The sequence below is a fragment of the Dendrobates tinctorius genome, unplaced genomic scaffold, assembly GCF_039654945.1.
Source record: "Dendrobates tinctorius isolate UK_male_01 unplaced genomic scaffold, ASM3965494v1 ptg000093l, whole genome shotgun sequence".
NCBI lineage: Eukaryota > Metazoa > Chordata > Amphibia > Anura > Dendrobatidae > Dendrobates > Dendrobates tinctorius.
In genome coordinates, this window is record NW_027361761.1 from 26,896,671 (window position 1) to 26,916,268 (window position 19,598).

Below are 19,598 nucleotides of genomic sequence, written 5' to 3' on the forward strand. Positions count from 1 at the left end.
CAGAAATCTTGCATGTTTTTAGGTGACCAAATACTTGTTTTCCACCACAATTTGCAAAAAAAATCTTGCCAAATCAGACAAGGTGATTTTCTGGATTTGTTTTCTTGTTTTGACTCTCATAGCTGTGGTCTACCTATGATACGGATTACAGGCCTCTCAGCTTTTTAAGTGGGAGAACTTGCACAATTGGTGGCTGACTAAATACTTTTTTTCCCCACTGTATATATAATCAACAACTATATTCCAGCGCTGAGCGTCCATGTCCTCTCAGCAGACAGACTTTACCCCTTGAATAATACATCATCCATCCTACTGCAGACCTCAGGGCTAAATATTTCCAAATATGTAATAGCCTGTTTGCTTTACTTGCCGTTATATTTGGAAATAAAGTTCTTCAGAACTGAGCTCAAGCCAGAAGACATTACTCATCTACAAACAAAGCAACTAGAGACATCCGAATGAAAAAAAGGAAAGCTTTCATCTATGAGAAAACGAGGCGTCTAAAAACATGTGGATTACAGCTCATAATCACATCGAGGAGTGGCGGCGGAAATGTCTATTAGGACAAGTGGTCGTGTGCTGCCGTTCTGGATCCTTGGAGATGTGTGATCATCTCAGGACTACTCTATTACAATTTCTCAGCTCACTTAAAAAGAACCAGTCACATCCCCAAATGCTAGTAATGTGTGGATATGAGGTCAATCTGCAGGTCAATTACGTTCCTAAACTGTGCGTCCGCCGCCCTGAAAGCCTGGCTACTGGGAAAAAATTAACTTTATTTTTCCCAGCAGCCTTGGATTTTATAGTCGCAGAGACTTTGCTTTAGTCACCATTCAGTATGTAGTTGTATGGCGAATGTAACCATGCCCTGGCACTGATTAAAAGCCGGCTCTGTAATGAGCTGGCTGTCAGTCATTGCGGTAGGACGTGGTTATAGCTGTCGCTCACTGTGCACAAAACGGTGACTAAATCCACACCAGCAGCCTGTCTCTGACTGAAGGCTGGAGGCATTTTCTTCCAGACGCCGGGCTTTAAGTGTGGCCGATGGGCAGCTTCAAAACGCCAATAACCTACAAATTAACTCAATAACTGCAAACTAATAGTATCTATGGACATGACGGGTTCTATCTCATAATGGAGATGGAGAATAAAAAATAAAAAAACACACCATCTCCGGAGAATATTGAGGGATGAAGAGATCAAAGATTTGCATATCGATTTCAAGCGAATTACTTCAAATTTCACACACACACAAAAAATAAAAAGTTAGATGCTCAAGAGCCCAGTTTTATGCAAATGTATTCTCTTGAATCAAGTCTTCTGGCCTCAACACTTAATTCCTTAAACAAAAATTATAAAATCATGCTGGGTCATCAGCTTCCCCCTTCCAGTTCTAGCCTCCTCTTCGGTCTTCCCACTTCAGCACCTCCGATGAAGACCAAGACTTAAGAGAAATGAAGTCGTTGCCTGAAGCTCAGTGAACAACGGAGGCGCTAACGAGTAAAGGAGACTGAAGAGAAAAGTGGAAGTGAGCCAGTTGATGATGAAGAGGGAGATTCGGTGCCAGGATAAATCAGTGGCAAGACAAGTATAAAAATGTTTTATCCTTTAACACCCCCCTTCCCAGTCTGGAGAGACTTCAGAGCCTAAAGGACTTTTAATAGCAATTCAATTCGCACCAAATAAATTCTATACGAACTGAATATCCTGGACATATGAGTGGTTATTTCAACAGATTCAGACACACTCAGGTTCAGGAGAGAGCATAATGGACATCATAATTTTTTAACTTTTGTCCCCGATCTTTTTTTTTTTGTAATCTTTTCATTTTACAAAATGTCAACATAAATTTGGACAGTTTCTGGAATGAAAAGCAGACTAATGACCTTTGTTTGTTTTTGAAGCTGCACTATAAAGAATGAGAGAGAAACTGAAATCCATCGGTTGTCCTTTACGAGATGGCTGTTGCTCCGATTTCCACCAGCTCCCTCTTTAATCTATTAGGTCTTTCTACAATTTCTAAGCTGTGGCCCTTTACTGGACCTCCATATTCCCTTAAGTTCATCACTTTCTGAGGTTCAGAGCAAAGTAATTATTGAGATTCTCTACAACAGCCAACAGAGGAACTTCTTTTAGGGCAGAATAATTCGGTCATACAGTGCCATGTGGAGGCACAGTATGGCGACAGATGGAACGCCTACAGCTCCAAAATAACCATCAGAATTGTCAGTAAGTGCTGTACATTACAGGCAAGCATGTCTTCATACCACATACCTGTAATAAAGGAGTAAGCTGCCAAGATATTGCTGATCAATGCCATCTCTGAATTGCTTTGTTCCACAGGTGCCATGGTTTGATTGGAGATAGGGGGATCAATGGCTCCCATAGAGAGGTTATTATCGATTGGGTAGAAGGCAGCCGCCTGTCCTTCCTTGGCGCCTGTAAAATACACAAGGAGAACAGTCAAAGTTACTATGGTGGTTAATGTATACCACATATAGGTCACTCCTTTGTCTGGGACATGTAAGGTCTTTATCGGTCTTGTATGAGATCAATCTAGCAATGCAGGTTCTTATTGGTACCTGCAAGGTGGGTAATACGGACGACTCCGATCTCACACTGATAATCTCAATACAGGATAAATGTATAAAATAAGCTGTGTGACCAAATTAAAGGAGGTGTAACCGATGTGAGACATTTAGATCAAGAGAGCAGACTGTCAGTCATTACATGTCTCACACAGGATCGGACTGGCCCACAGGGGAACAGGAGAATCTTCCGGTAGGCCCCAGTAAAGGAATGCTAATGGCGTTATATGACATTTTATTCATTGGAAAAAAAGAAAAGGTATCAGCTAATCATTCAATAAACAACCAGGCCAAATTAATGTTAGATAGAAGTGTGATGGTGTGATATGTTATGTGGGTATCATTTTGTGTCTATTTATATTTTACGGATTTCCATAGTGTTCTCTTGTTGCCCTGTATCATTCCGTGTATTCCCATATTGTCTAGAGTCTCAATTACCTTCCAAAAGTATGATAATTGAATTATCTCACTGTCTGCAGCCTGACTGTATCTATGTCTCTTAATGAACCCCCTGTAGTGCCTTAATCCCCAAGGCACCTTTGTCAGGTCTGGGAGGCCTGAAAACCGCCCCAACCTGTCTGACTACCCCTGGACATAGGGAGGGGGGCTGGGGAGGACAGGAGCTATTGAAGTCAGACCCTGTATGGTGATGATTGTGTGAGGACAGCACATTAGAGAGAAGGGGAAGCATATGGACCCATTTTATCCTTTGTCTGCCGGATTATTGGACTCATCTCCTTGGACATTCATCCTGTTACTGAACTGCATTTGTGTTCTGGACTATTGTATCCTCAGTGTGATGGCTTGCTTATGGACATTTTAGTTTCACCTATAATAAAGGTCTTGGGATTGTTCACACTTCCCTCACTCTGTAGATTGTGTGGTATCGGAGGACCCTGTGACAAGAAGCAAAAGTAAATTTGTGCACTAGGGTCATGTTATATCGCATGCAGCTGAATCAATGTTATTGGTGGGCCTTTGCCAAACCAGTCCAACACTGGTAATGCCCCATTAAATTTAATATATTCTCTTAAGGCAGATTGTCAGGGAGATCTATGTCCGGCCCATAGATCTTAACTACTCATTTACATATTAAGAAAAAGGATGAATTTTTCAGGAATAAAACTTTGGATCGCAGAGAATAAGGTATCATTTTATTCAACTCTCTATGACCTTCATGAGCATATAGACGTTTAGCAGGTTCGATCCTACTGACACATTCCCTTTAAAGGCGCTGCCTCATGTAATATTCATTGTGGAGTTTCCCTTTCAGAGTATGAGAAGATCACCATCTGGGAGAAGCGAGGCTTGAGACGCCAATAGATTTTCTTGCCAAGTTTTACAGAACAGAACCAGAAATCTTCTCCAATATAAACCCTTCAGCTGATGAGCTAAACAAGAGATCATACTGGACATCGTCTCGCGGACTTTCTCCAGACCTGGATCCGCGACTTCTGCTTTATGTCTGGAGCCAATTAGACCTGAGACAGATGTATTAATCACTTCCTCTCACTGCGCATATTGTGCTGCCTAACAGTGGTGGTCGGTCTCCAAGCAACAAGTTGTAAATAAAGCTTTCATCCGTTCTTGAGATCTTAACATTTTTCTTTTCTGATCAGTAAATTGCAAAAATTGCTTGTTTTTACAAGTGCTATCTGGCAATACCCATTTTTGAACATGGCAAGAACCCTTCAGATTTCTCTGCAGCGCCGCCACAGGACATATTAAGAATTACACAGTACCTCGCTTACATCAATGGTCTGTCTTTTCTCTTGGAAGACTTTCTTACATGCGCACGGGGATCTAGAACAGTGGACCCCCCTGTATTAACTCTAAATTCTTTAATCGCGCAAGTAAAAATGGGTTTTCGGAAACTCTCTAAACTCATTTTTCACAATGAGTAAATCTGAATTTTTTTTTTCCTCATTTTTTCACACTTTGGAACTCACGTTTAACACTTGAGCTATAGATGAGGGAGAAGCAGGGGCAAAATTTAAGGTGTGGGGTTGAAAAACAAAAAAAAAATAAACTCCCAAAACCATTGAAATTCTTTTTGGGCATGTTGACAATTTCATTTTCAGCTAGGTTGGGCCCAGAATTTGAGTGAAAAAGCGCCCCATAAAAGAAATCAAAAGCACAGCACTTCCAAAACGTCAGTGCTGTGCACATGTCCCGTCTTCGGTCACTTTTTAACCATTTCAGGGCTTCAGAAGCAATTAAAAGTAGTGACATGATCAATCTTCGGGCAGTATAGAGTAACATACACTACCACAAGAATGACGGCAAAACCAGCCACAGGCGTTTTCCTGAAACAGCTTTCCCTGGGAGAATTTGGAGCTGTTTAAAATTAGGGCTATGTCCACACAGCGTATTTCTGCCAAAGCAAAAACATCAAGTTTTTCTGGAGGATTAGAACACTTAAAACTTTTGTTTTTAATTTAAATTTTTTTTTTAGTTTTTGGAGCAGAAACAATATGCAAATAGACCAAAACTGATAAAAAAAAAAAATTGGGGAATTTATGGAAGAGCTTCTTTTACAAAGTTTTATGCACATAGCAAGATCAATCAGTGTGGATCCACAACAAAATCTGCAAGTACAGTATACATTTTTCTTTTTTCCAACTTCTAACGAAATCCACAAAAATACTTGCAGAAGCAAATCTGGATTTTCTGGCAAATTTCTTCTGACCTACATGGACCCTAGAAGTATGGAGCATGTCCACTATGGAAAACTCTGCGATATCGCGGTGTGTGACATTGATCAGCGATCCCCCCCTGCCGGGTCTTGCTGATCGTGCAGGATCGTCCTTTTTTGATTGTTGGTCTCCCACTGGCCAGCACGCATCGCTGCGTGTGGCAGCGAGAGACCAGCGACGCTGGATGCTGGTTTCCAATGTAAACAGGGGGTATCTAAGAGCCGCGCGGCTCCTGGATACCCGATGTTTACATTGGAAACCAGCTTGCTCGCTGTTCCTGATCGCTGGAGGGGCTGTCTATGTGACAGCTCACCAGCGTTCAGCCTAACGATGTCCCAGCGATCCCATCCATGCCGGATCCTTGGTGGGATCGCTGGGACATCGTTATGTGTAACGGGGCCTTTAGTCAGCAAAAAAAAAAATTCTGAATTTTTGTGATTAGTGTATGGGATTTTACGAAAGGTCATCCTAAATGTTTGTACTAGAATAAACTGTGGATTTTCCATCCAGAGAGGGTGGGGGGGGTGTAGTACTGAAAATCTGTAGCGTATCCGACCCATGTAAATAAGTCCATACTCTCCATTTCAACCTTGTCAAAAGTTGTGGTTCTACTTTGGGGAAAGGGATTCGGTTTCTGAATTCATTTATATTACCTGGTAGAACTTGCTCCGTTATGAATGCAGGATCAGGAAGGAGGACCCCATCCCCAATCACATCGCGGTCGTACGCTCCCGGCAGTCGGGTGAAGTGTGTTTGCCGTACTCCTTGGTAATGTGTTGATTTTGGCTGGGATTCAAGCAGCAGTTTCTTTGGTACTAAGAGAAACAGAACGAAAAAGTTTAAAAAAAAAAAAAAACATTAAAAGCAGTAAAAGGAATTTACTCCATTATTCTTACAATTAATGCCCCCCGAAGATTAAAATATGTTTATCTTTGCAACATTGGATTAGATTTCTCAGACTGGTGAACACAGGGGGGAGGCTGATAAAGCTTCAGGCTTAAAGTAACCAAAAAAAAATAATAATAATTATATATTATGTAATGGAGAAGTACAGTAAATGGAGCAAATGCAGAATAACAACATCATGAGTTTAGTGTGTTCAGAGTATTCCGACCAAATATTTTAGGTATATCCTCAAGATATTGGACCAGCAACCCATTTTGAGAAGAGGGGTCCCGTTTCCCCATTTTGCAGCGGCTATGGACGGCTCAATCAATTAAATTCTATGGGGGTTGAAAAAAAAAAAAGGTGAGCAAGCTTTTCAGAACTCAATGGATTGAGCCGCACATATACAAGAACAGGAGGTCTACATCTCATGGCCACGGTTATCGGATAGGTGGTTGAGACAGGTCTTTGTGATGGAACCCGCATCTATCAGACCATCGATGTAGCATAAATGTCCAAGATGAGAATATGGCTTTAAACTTTTAGCCAGATTGAAGTTCCATTAAGACAAAGTTTCCTCTGGACACACGCATACCATGGAAAAAGTCTGCTCATTGATTTTATGGGGTACAGTAATGTTTTGTATCCCCTGTAGGCGCTGCAAGGAAACTGAACACTTGTTTCCAGTTTTTCACTGAGGACAACCAGTGGCTTGGGGTCTATCACACTGGGATCCACTAATTTGCAAGGGAATATTTGGACAAAAAGGGACTGTGCAAAGCAAACTAGTCAAAGGGTTTTTCTGCAAAAAAAAAAAACCCTCTTGACTCTAGTCAAATCAGCGTCGTCCACAGCGGTGGTCAGTAATATCACTGCTCCTGGCTTAGTAGAGACCACCAGATCAGTATAATTGTAGCAGGGGGTGGAATGCAAGTTTGAGTACGTCATATATTATGGTTTTAAACGCACAGCCAATTATCCAATTGACAACTTTACGGCAGATTTATTCCCTAAAATCAGATCAGAATGTACCGACATTGATTATATGTCACCACCAGACATAGCAGCTTAATATTGAAACTTTGCTCTTTCATCTCTAAGGTTTTCACTCCCTTCCTTGGAACCATCCACCGTTCCAGTTTACAGAAATGACAAACAATGGCCCGCTGTCTGAGCAGATTAAATAAACTTTCCTCCATGGTGATTATACAATCCTTCCCAAATTGTGCTAAACGTTATGAATGGATTGGAAAGGGTTATAAAACTTGAAGTTGACAATGATTGAACAGGGAGGCAGGCGAGATAAAGCTGTGATCATGAGGGGCAAAGTGTTCAAGATTGATCTCATTACATATCACTAGAGTCATCCAGAAAGTGCTGATAACAGAGTTTGTATTACACTGTAATGCGAATGGGAGCCCTTTGAAAAGGCATGTCTAAGAAAGATGAAGGCTGTCAGGATGGAAGCTAGCAGCGTCCAGAGAACAACGTTAATGAAGGCGATGGAGTCAGTTGGGTTACCATCAGAATAAACGTTTTCAGAGATTCCAACAAATTCCAAAGTAGTGCTGGATCGAGAGCACAGTTTTAATGTAAACCTACCCTAAACTCTTCATGTCAGTGATATGTTATTCGTTTTGATTGGTGCACATCTAGGTGCTATGCCTCCCCAATTGTCAAAACAAAAAGGGGTTGTTCCCATTTGTCTCTCCTTGAAAAGCAAATTAAGACATAAGACTTTGCTCCCCGAATAGAATTGATCAGAAATCTACAGAGAGTCAAATAGTCAAAGGGGTACAGAGCTCATTGGAAGGCTTCTACCCTAAGCTTAAGTAATTGGTGGAGATTCAGGAATGATCTTCCAGTGGTTAAAAATTATGACATGGTTATTACATAGCAGTAGGGAGAAAAGTCAATGCCAGATCCCTCTGGCGCCAATCATCTCAAGTTTAAATTATTTTATTCAACAACCCTGATCTTAACCCTTGGCCAAGATTTCTACAAACAGCATAAGAATCATCTAAACATGTAGCAAGGGTCGGACGTCAACTTACAAAGGTAGCTACTTTCTATCAGGGCTGTGGAGTCGGTAAGCCAAACCTGCGACTCCAACTCCTCAATTTCCCTTACACCGACTCCCACATTTATTACTTCTATTTAAGTGAAAAATTTATTGTAGTACAATGTGAACATCAAACATTTAATCATTTTTATGATACAATAATCAAGATATTTAGATAGAACATAATATATATTTATTGGAATACAACTTTAGAACACAAAATACTGTAGAATTGTAAATATGTAATACACTATGAAATATCGAGATATATATATATATATATATCTATATCTATGTAATAAACTATGTAAGTGGCAAAAAACAGTTTTCAACAAAAACAAATAACTAAATAACATTTGTGCAGTCTATGAATTTGTTCTAAGAAATAGAATTGCCTCCATCAGATCCTCCTTCATAGATGACCTCACATCTGACCTAATAATTTTAAGGCTAGAGAACAACCACTCTACACTAACTTAGGTTGGAGGCAAAGCCGTAACCACATGGGCAGCATCTCTAACAATTTCTAAGTATAAAGGAATTGCCTCATGCACAGTCAGTTTTGATGAACGGTTGAATTTTTCTATTTCTTTGAGAGCAAGTGAAACATTTTGCTGAAATATGGTCAGTCTGCTTGCTGTAGGAGACGGAGTGAAATCTTTTTCCTTGCAGCAACGCTTTGCCTGCTCATATCATCCAAATACTTGCCAAAGTCAAACGCCTCATCTGATGAGGATGAAATGATAATTTCCGGCCACAGAACTGCCGCTCACTGGATTTTTTTTCTTTTTCGGACCATTCTCTGTAAACCCTAGAGATGGTTGTGCGTGAAAATCCCAGTAGATCAGCAGTTTCTGAAATACTCAGACCAGCCCTTCTGGCACCAACAATCATGCCACGTTCAAAGGCACTCAAATCACCTTTCTTCCCCATACTGATGCTCGGTTTGAACTGCAGGAGATTGTCTTGACCATGTCTACATGCCTAAATGCACTGAGTTGCCGCCATGTGATTGGCTGATTAGAAATTAAGTCTTAACACACAGTTGGACAGGTGTACCTAATAAAGTGGCCAGTGAGTGTATGTACTGATTGTTTTTTTGGCAATCCCTGCATGTGTTATGGTCAACAGTCACAAGACACACAGCTGAGGGGACTCAAACATATTTAGAGCACACCAAAGACACTTTTTTGGCAGCCACTGCACTACAGTTAATTTATTTCAGTTCTTCAATACAAAGTGAAACTCATTATATAGAGTCATTACAAACAGTGATCTATTTCAAGTGTTTATTTCTGTTAATGTTGATGATTATGGCTTACAGCCAATGAAAACACAAAATTCATTATCTCAGTAAATTAGAAAAATTAGCAAACACACCTGCAAAGGCTTCCTAAGTGTTTAGAAATGCCCCTTTAGTCTGTTTCAGTAGCTCCACAATCATGGGGAAGACTGCTGACTGCCTTCTGGACAACTGTCAAGTCATTAACACACTCCACAAGGAGGGTAAGCCACAAAAGGTCATTGCTAAAGAAGCTGGCTGTTCACAGAGTGCTGTATCCAAGCATATTAATGAAAAGTTGAGTGGAAGGAAAAAGTGTGGTAGAAAAAAAGTGCACAAGGAACTGGGATAACCGCAGCCTTGAAAGGATTGTTAAGGAAAGGCCATTCAAAAATTTGGGGGAGATTCACAAGAAGTGGACTGCTGCTGGAGTCATTGCTTCAAGAGCCACCACGCACAGACGTATCAAGGACTTGGGCTACAAGTGTCGCATTCCTTGTGTCAAGTCACTCATGACCAATAGACAACGCCAGAAGTGTCTTACCTGGGCCAAGGAGAAAAAGAACTGGACTGTTGCTCAGTGGTTCAAGGTGTTTTCAGATTTAAGTACATTTTGCATTTCATTTGGAAAACAAGGTTCCAAAGTCTGGAGGAAGAGTGGAGAGGCCACAATCCAAGCTGCTTGAGGTCTGGTGTGAAGTTTCCACAATCAGTGATGGTTTGGGGGGCTAAATAACCTGCTGGTGTAGATCCACTGGGTTTTATCAAGACCAAAGTCAGTGGAGTCTTCTACCAGGAAACTTTAGAGCACTTCATGCTTCCCTCTGCCGACAAGCTTTTTGGAGATGGAAATTTCATTCTCCAGCAGCACTTGGAACCTGTCCACACTGCCAAAAGCACCAATACCTGGTTTACGCACAACAGTATCACTGTGCTTGATTGGCCAGCAAACTCATCTGACCTTAACCTCAGAGAATCTATGAGGTATTGTCAAGAGGGAGATGAGAGACACCAGACCCAACTGTCAGGTTTCTGCATCTGCTTTGCAGGAATCCAGAGCCTCACATTCTGCAGTCTCCTGCTGTCTATCTACCGCAGAGGATATTACTATGCAGCAGATCGATCCAGAGACTAAGTCCCTCTGTTCTCCTACTGGGCATGCTCACGAGATGATCTCCCATTGGAGATCGGGAGCCATGTGCCCAGGTTCTGCTCCAGATCCCATTGGTCCATCTCAGAGATCTGGAAGCTTCCGGAAGGTCCCAGCTATAAATAGCGCGCATGACCGTTCGGCCATGTGCTAGTATAGTCTATAGTTGCTACTGTGTGAATGATGATGGATGTATGAACCTGCGAATGACTCATTAAGATCCCCTCCCTCTGATATTACGAATGTGTACAGGGACTTAGTCAGCACCAGCGCGTGGCAAGCCTCAAGCCACTACAGCATCATCCACAGTGCTAGCATCCGACATTGTGCCTGCTTCCTTGCTTTGTCGACTAGCGGCAGTGTCCTACGCTGCGCTGCAGTTGCAGCCCTCTTTGCAATCCGCAGTAGCGCCACCGCACGCACGGTCGGTCTAGACGGACGCAGCTCCTCTGTCTTGGGTTCTGCTCCTGTGACCAGATACCGTGTGTGCATTTACCTGAGACCTGTGACACTAACAAGCTCAGCCTTTTGTGTTTACCTCTGCTGACATCTCTGTGAGCAAACAGATTGCTTAGCACACTTGGGTGATGTTCAACCCGCATGCGCATTTCCGCCTTATTGCTCGTCTGTCACTACTTAGTAGCAGTGTTTACACCTACTGCATGGTGGACCCTGAGCGGCGAACGCACTTTATTATTTATTTTTATTTAGTGCGTTCCGCCGTTCCTAACACCCAACAATGCAGACGAGCTGAAGGCTGCTATCAAAGCAACCTGGGCTTCCATAACACCTCAGCAGTATCACAGGCTGATCGCCTCCATGCCTTGCCACACTGATGCGGTAATGGATGCAAAAGTAGCCCCGACCAAGTATTTAGTGCATTTAAGGAACATGCATTTCAGTAGTCCAACATTTTGGATTTTAAAATCATTTTTTCAAGCTGGTGTTATAAAGTATTCTAATTTACTGAGATAATGACTTTTAGGTTTTCATTGGCTATGATAGGGAAGCAAAGGGTCTTTTACTTTGAAAAGGGGGATTTTTGATTTATACATAAATTTTACTCATACTTGTCTCAGCCATTATCATCAACATTAACAGAAATAAACATGTGAAAAAGATCACTCTGTGTGTAATGACTATATATGAAATTCACTTTTTGTATTGAAGAACTGAAATAAATTAACTTTTTGATGATATTCTAATTTTGTGAGAAGCACCTGGAAATAAGGAAGGTGCCTCTGACTGCATTGTCCCTCCTCTGTTTTCATCATGGTTATGCTCCTATGCATTACCACCCACTCCTATATGTTAGGGGGTGGTTATAAAATTGTAGGGCCAATGGAAATTTTAAGTGGCTAGTACAGCCCCTGAGCCGTAATAGTTGATTTTGATTATACAATTGTTACTGAATGTGCTATTTTTCTAGATTTACAAGTCACAGCGGCAGTAAATCAAAGAAAGGACACATTGCTACGTTACAGCTCGTTGGCTGACTTGCCTGTGAATATTCAACAGGGCATTTGGCGATGAGCGCAGATTAATAATGCCAAGTGCCTTTCTTATTGTTAAAACAAAAAATTAATATAGCTATGACCGACCTTTACCCATCAATTAGTGTACTTGTTTATTTGTTATGACACAGTAATTGTGGATGGGAAGGCGCGCCGGTGAGTTATGTTTGGGTCGCCGCAGTTTAGCGCACGAGCATGCTCAGATGAGACCTTATCAGAGCATGTTCTCTAAGCACTAGTAAGCATTAGAAAGATATGTAATGCATAGAATTCCAGCAACCAATAAAACATGGACATATAAACAAGAGTACATTAAGTATTTTATTAACGGGGGTCGATTGCACAAAAAAAAAAAAAAAAGCCCTCTAATCCCACAAAATATGATGGCATGATTGCAGCAGCTCTATACTCTGCACCGCAGACCACCAACAGTGCAGCCTTTAGAATATTGTATATAAAGCGGCCAAATATTTGGGAAAAGGACTAGCTGGAGTCTCATTAAGCTGCGGTGGCAGAAAATAACAGACAAGAATCTCCCCCATCCTAACGATGGGGGTGAAGAGGTTGGCACGGCCACAGCAGAATTGTATATTCCTCCTTGTAAACGCTACTTGGACATAAATGAAGTGGTGGGACATATGGTGAACATTACAGAGACAAGAAGGGGATGTTTACTATAATTACAGCCTGGAAAGCAGATTTTTAGGAAAGCTGATCTTATTCATTAGTATGCTAATGAGGAACCGCAGCGTTTCCTATGATTTACTCTAAAATTCATTTAGCAAGACAGAAGATGAAGGACTGAATTCCGGTAAAAATTAAATTTTCAGGGGGGGGGGGGGTTGGAGAGATTGAAGTGGTAAGAATTTTCCATGCTAACACTTTTGGCATCATTTGTGAACTAAATTGGCTTAAGAAAAACCACACATGCAGAGGCACAAAGTGGGCCTTTCCCACATACTGTTAGGTCACCAATTGCCTATAATTTGCAGTACTGATGTGTGATAATATGAAGTAGCTATGGGTGAAGTAAGGAGAGGAGTCTTCCATCACAATGGCCCCCTTAAGGGCCTGTATTAGAGGCAAGCCATCTACCTGTGACAAGATAAAATGGTTTGTCTCTACATAATGGTTACAGCATAAAATTATCCTTAAACTCTATATTTCAACTCTCCTGAGGAAAAAAGGGGAGACCTTAATGTTTCCTCTGCCATAACACCAAGCTCCTGCTTCCAAATGCACATTTATGTGACAGTAATGGAGTATGATCTGAAAAAGTATTCACTTCTTAAAAATAGGCGTGTTTATGCCAAAAAAAAAAAATCTTCTGGACTTCTAATTATGTTTTCAAGTATGCTCTGACTTGTGGTCACCAGGATTGTAAATCACGGGTTTCTGAGGTCTTAACACTAGAAGACCAGTCTTTGTAAATAGTTCACCAGAAAAATCAAGGGCCAATAAAAATGTTAGCTCATCTGGCAGCAACTAATTTGCCTTCAGAACAAAAGTTGGGCAATGAATATGTCCCATCCTCCTCTCCCTTTACATTATGTGAAGGTATGTATACATACACACTACCTATAAATAATCCTAATGTGACAATTTAAGCATGATCAAATCATCAAAGGAGCCCTGTACATAACGTAATGCTGGCCAAATCCAGAGATATGGGAAAGCTTGGCAGAGAGTCATTTATGGGGGCTTTCCAACTCTTCCGACAGATAAAGATCCAGCATCTTCCATGTTAGACTAGTAAGTAGTGTTGAGCATTCCGATACCGCAAGTATCGGGTATCGGCCGATACTTGCTGTATCGGAATTCCGATACCGACTTCCGATATTTTTTCAATATCGGAATTCGGCATCGGAATCGGAAGTTCAGTTGATTGACGGCCTGACGTCATCATGATGCGCGGTGTGTGCGCATCATGATGCGCCGTCATTTCGGGCCTTCCGGGGGTCTCTGCCGGCCTGCCGGGGGGCTGTGCCGGCCTGCCGGGGGGCTGTGTGGACTGCCCGGGGTCTGTACCGGCCTGCCGGGGGGCTGTGCCGGCCTGCCGGTGGTCTGTGCACCCTGTGGGGGTCTGTACCGGCCTGCCGGGGGGCTGTGCCGGCCTGCCGGGGGGCTGTGCTGATGTCCGGGGGTCTGTGCAAGCATCGTCCGATGGGACTACAAGTCCCATCGGGCGATGCCTGCTACCATGACAGTGATTGACACATTAGCCAATGATGGGACAGTAGTAGTCCCATCATCCGGCTAATGTGTTAAATGTTAAAAAAAAAAAAAAAAAAATACTACATACATACTACATGCATGCTACATACATACTACATGCATGCTACATACATACTACATATATACTACATACATACTACATACATGCTACATACATACTGCATACTACATACATACTACATACATACTACATATATACTACATATATACTACATACATACTACATACATGCTACATACATACTGCATGCTACATACATACTACATACATGCTACATACATACTACATACATACTACATACATACTACATATATACTACATACATACTGCATGCTACATACATACTACATACATACTACATACATACTACATATATACTACATACATACTACATACATGCTACATACATACTGCATGCTACATACATACTACATATATACTACATACATACTACATACATGCTACATACATACTGCATGCTACATACATACTACATACATACTACATGCATGCTACATACATACTACATGCATGCTACATACATACCACATACATACTACATGCTACATACATACCACATATATACTACATACATACAATACATTCATACAATACATACATAGACATACAGTACATATAACATAGAGTAACATACTTACCAATACTTGTCACATTGTTCCCCGAAGCCATTGTCTATTCCGGGATAAATATTAACATAACAAACCACAAAAATACTCACCCACGATCCGAAGCAGTCCACGAGTGTGTCCCACGACGATCTTGGGTAGAGAACTGCAGCATCAGATGATGCTGCCGTTCTCTACGGGCTGCAGGAATCCAATGACGGAAGGTAGGTATCCTTCCGCACTGTATTCCTCCGCCACTTAAAAAAAAAAAGTCCCTAGTCTCACTTTATGCCATTGCTGTGTGGGAAATTCCCACACAGCAATGGCATAAAGTGAGACTAGGGACTTTTTTTTTTTAAGTGGCGGAGGAATACAGTGCGGAAGGATACCTACCTTCCGTCATTGGATTCCTGCAGCCCGTAGAGAACGGCAGCATCATCTGATGCTGCAGTTCTCTACCCAAGATCGTCGTGGGACACACTCGTGGACTGCTTCGGATCGTGGGTGAGTATTTTTGTGGTTTGTTATGTTAATATTTATCCCGGAAAAGACAATGGCTTCGGGGAACAATGTGACAAGTATTGGTAAGTATGTTACTCTATGTTATATGTACTGTATGTCTATGTATGTATTGTATGAATGTATTGTATGTATGTAGTATATATGTGGTATGCATGTAGTATGTATGTAGTATGTATGTAGCATGCATGTAGTATGTATGTAGTATGTATGTAGTATGTATGTAGTATGTATGTAGTATATATGTAGTATGTAGTATGAATGTAGTATATATGTAGTATGTATGTAGCATGTAGTATGTAGCATGCATGTAGTATATATGTAGTATGTATGTAGCATGTAGTATGTATGTAGCATGCATGTAGCATGCATGTAGCATGCATGTAGTATGTATGTAGTATGTATGTAGTATATATGTAGTATGTAGTATGAATGTAGTATATATGTAGTATGTATGTAGCATGTAGTATGTAGCATGCATGTAGTATATATGTAGTATGTATGTAGCATGTAGTATGTATGTAGCATGCATGTAGTATATATGTAGTATGTATGTAGCATGTAGTATGTATGTAGCATGCATGTAGTATATATGTAGTATGTAGCATGTAGTATGTATGTAGCATGCATGTAGTATGTAGCATGTAGCATGCATGTAGTATATATGTAGTATGTATGTAGTATGTATGTAGCATGCATGTAGTATATATGTAGTATGTAGCATGTAGTATGTATGTAGCATGCATGTAGTATGTAGCATGTAGTATGTATGTAGCATGCATGTAGTATATATGTGTTATGTATGTAGCATGTAGCATGCATGTAGCATGCATGTAGTATGTATGTAGTATATATGTGGTATGTATGTAGCATGCAGTATGTATGTAGCATGCATGTAGTATATATGTAGTATGTATGTTGCATGTAGTATTTATGTAGTATGAATGTAGCATGTATGTAGTATGTAGTATGAATGTAGCATGTATGTAGTATGCATGTTGTATGTATGTAGCATGTAATTTTTTTTTTTTTTTTTTTTTTTTTTTTACATTTAACACATTAGCCGGATGATGGGACTACTACTGTCCCATCATTGGCTAATGTGTCAATCACTGTCATGGTAGCAGGCATCGCCCGATGGGACTTGTAGTCCCATCGGACGATGCCTGCACAGACCCCCGGAGCCTGCACAGACCACCGGCAGGCCGGCACAGCCCCCCGGCAGGCCGGCACAGCCCCCCGGCAGGCCGGCACAGCCCCCCGGAGCCTGCACAGCCCCCCGGCAGGCCGGCACAGCCCCCCGGCAGGCCGGCACAGCCCCCCGGAGCCTGCACAGACCACCAGCAGGCCGGCACAGACCACCGGAGCCTGCACAGACCCCCTGGCAGGCCGGCACAGCCCCCCGAAAGGCCCGTACAGACCCCAGAGAGGCTGTACAAGGGCAGGAAAGGGTTTTTCTTATTCCGATACCGGAAGTCCCATAGACTTGAATGGGACTTCCGGTATCGGAATCGGCGATACCGATACTTTTTTTAAAGATCGGCCGATACCATCCGATACGATACTTTGAAGTATCGGACGGTATCGCTCAACTCTACTAGTAAGCTTTTAGTTGTCAGAGAGATACGCTACGACCAGAGGAGTCTAGCAACCACTTTCCCAACTCCTGCTTATTTGAGTAGGCTGCCAGCTGAATGATCAGCTGGAACATTTTTTCAGTTGACAGCTATCATGGCCTGACAAGGTCCAGACTATGCCTGGCGAAACCCAGAGTCTAGCCTACGCCAGTCAAGACCAGGACCGGCGCCCTACCCCGGTCAAGTTCCAGGGACCAGACGACACTCGTCAAGAGAAGAGACCCAGTCCCTTCCTGCCCAAGGAAATATCAGCTGAATATCAAGCACCGAAGACCAATGAGGAGACATCAACCAGAAGAGCACACCCGTGGTTGCAGAGCGACAGCGCTAGTAAGCAGGGCAGTCACTTCCAGCTATAACATATGGTAATAATAATCTTTATTTTTATATAGCGCTAACATATTCCGCAGCGCTTTACAGTTTGCACACATTACTGACCCCGATGGGGCTCACAATCTAAATTCCCTAAATTGTCTTTGGAATGTGGGATGAAACCCACGCAAACATGGGGAGAACATACAAACTCCTTGCAGATGTTGTCCTTGGTGGGATTCGAACCCAGGACTCCAGTGCAGTGCTATCCACTGAGCCACCATGCTGGTACCAGAGACTGGCCTGGGCTAGGACATCAGATGGGGAGTGGGACAGTTGGTGTGTGGGAGGCTCAATGCGCTTTAATATACTTAGAAAGACTTGCCACCTAGCGGAAAAACCCGATGACCCCCTACTAGGGCCAGAATTGTAGGGAAAACTTTCAATGTAACTGTGAATGGGTGTAACCTCCTTGTAAAGAGAACAATTGTGTTATATAGTTTAAAGTTTTCATTGTTATTACAATTGCATAGATACGGCATAAGGTTTATTATTGATTTGCATCAATATCACCAGTTGTCTTATAACTACTATAAATTACATAGATCACGGACTGTTCTTGACTCGTGTCCTCTGAGCGCTGCATCTGGTCATCTGCATTACATGTACATGAAAACATGGACGTTTAAATGGAGTTTATGTAACATGCAGCAAAGAAAATAAGAAAAAGTCAGCCTTGGATTTGTGCCATGTGTTCTCCAGTAATACACACAAGAGATTTGACACAAGCTAATACTTGACGTATGAACTTGGGCAACATGTGATGGTTGCTCTGGTAGAAAGCAAAATTGGATAAAACCTTCTTATCCAAGTAGAAAAAAAAATACTATACAGTACCAGAGTAAAACAAACAAAAAAAAAAATGGGGCAGCATAAGTGTAATATGTAGATACACATATCCACGGTCACCATTAACAGAATATAACCTAGAATTTTAAAAACAAAAATTGGGTACACCTTGTTGTGGTGGAATGACTTACTCTTTTTTTTTTTAAGCAAACCAAAGTCAGCCAAATACCCCATGTTTGCATTTCTATTCATTTATTGCAGTGTTTGTACGCATTGTTTTTATTCTAGGTTATAAATCATCAGATTAGTACTACAGATTTCATGGCCTTTTGGGCTAGCTCGTTCTGGTTGCATTCTCCTATATAACACTTACCTATAGACTTACCCACATAGTCACTCTTTGCAATGTCAGTGATGCATTGATGGGTCACCTCAGGCAATTTTTACCATGCTCAACAGAAAATTGTAGGCTGCCCTGATTCCACCACACATTGTCTTTCACAAAGACCTTGTGTGACCTGGTTGAACTAAGACCGATGGCTTTTTTAATAATATGCTCAGTCACTAAGTTCTTCCCCATTGTGACATGAGTGCGACAAGGTTCCTTAGTCCATCTATCCTCACAACAGGAAATATTTTGACCTCCAGTCCTCTGAAGAAGCAGTAATGTTGACGCTGGCACAAAAAAAGATGTCTACACAATATACTACTGTCACTAAGATCAGTGAAGCAACCACCAAGATAAATTAAATCTTTTTAATCAAGGTTAACACGTTGAGCATGAAAAATAATAATAATGATATTATAAATCTTATATTATTAATCTAACGAAGGCATTAAGTTGCCAATATAGTGGCAGATTGGAGTCCACTATATAGAGAGGAACTGCTGAAGTATCATCTCCACTTAGGACCAGTCCTACATTATCACTATTTATGATGTACAATATGCCAGAAAAGTCTCTCAACAAAGACAATGTAGATTACTTCATCCTACATGTCCATTCCCTAATTTTTTTGGTACATGCAACTTGTGCTGTTAAGAGGCAAATGACCTTTTCTGAGGAAAGACATTGGTGACATTCCAAGGACAACATCTGCAAGGAGTTTGTATGTTCTTCTCGTGTTTGCGAGGGTTTCCTCCCACATTCCAAATACATACTGATAAGGAATTTAGATTGTGAGCCCCATTGGGGACAGTGATGATAATGTGTGCAAACTGTAAAGCGCTGTGGAATATGTTA

General features: G+C 41.5%; 1 protein-coding gene across 3 annotated transcripts in view; it reads right to left on the bottom strand.

The window, feature by feature from the left end:
- EVA1A (eva-1 homolog A, regulator of programmed cell death) overlaps nt 1–19,598 on the bottom strand; it is a 724,576-nt gene that overhangs the window by 26,299 nt on the left and 678,679 nt on the right. For all 3 annotated transcript variants that reach the window (XM_073586595.1, XM_073586596.1, XM_073586597.1), the window contains 2 exons: nt 5,938–6,099; nt 2,275–2,439 (listed from right to left, as the gene is read on the bottom strand). In XM_073586595.1, coding sequence (XP_073442696.1) covers nt 2,275–2,439; nt 5,938–6,099 — 327 coding nt within the window. The remainder of the gene's footprint in view (nt 1–2,274; nt 2,440–5,937; nt 6,100–19,598) is intronic.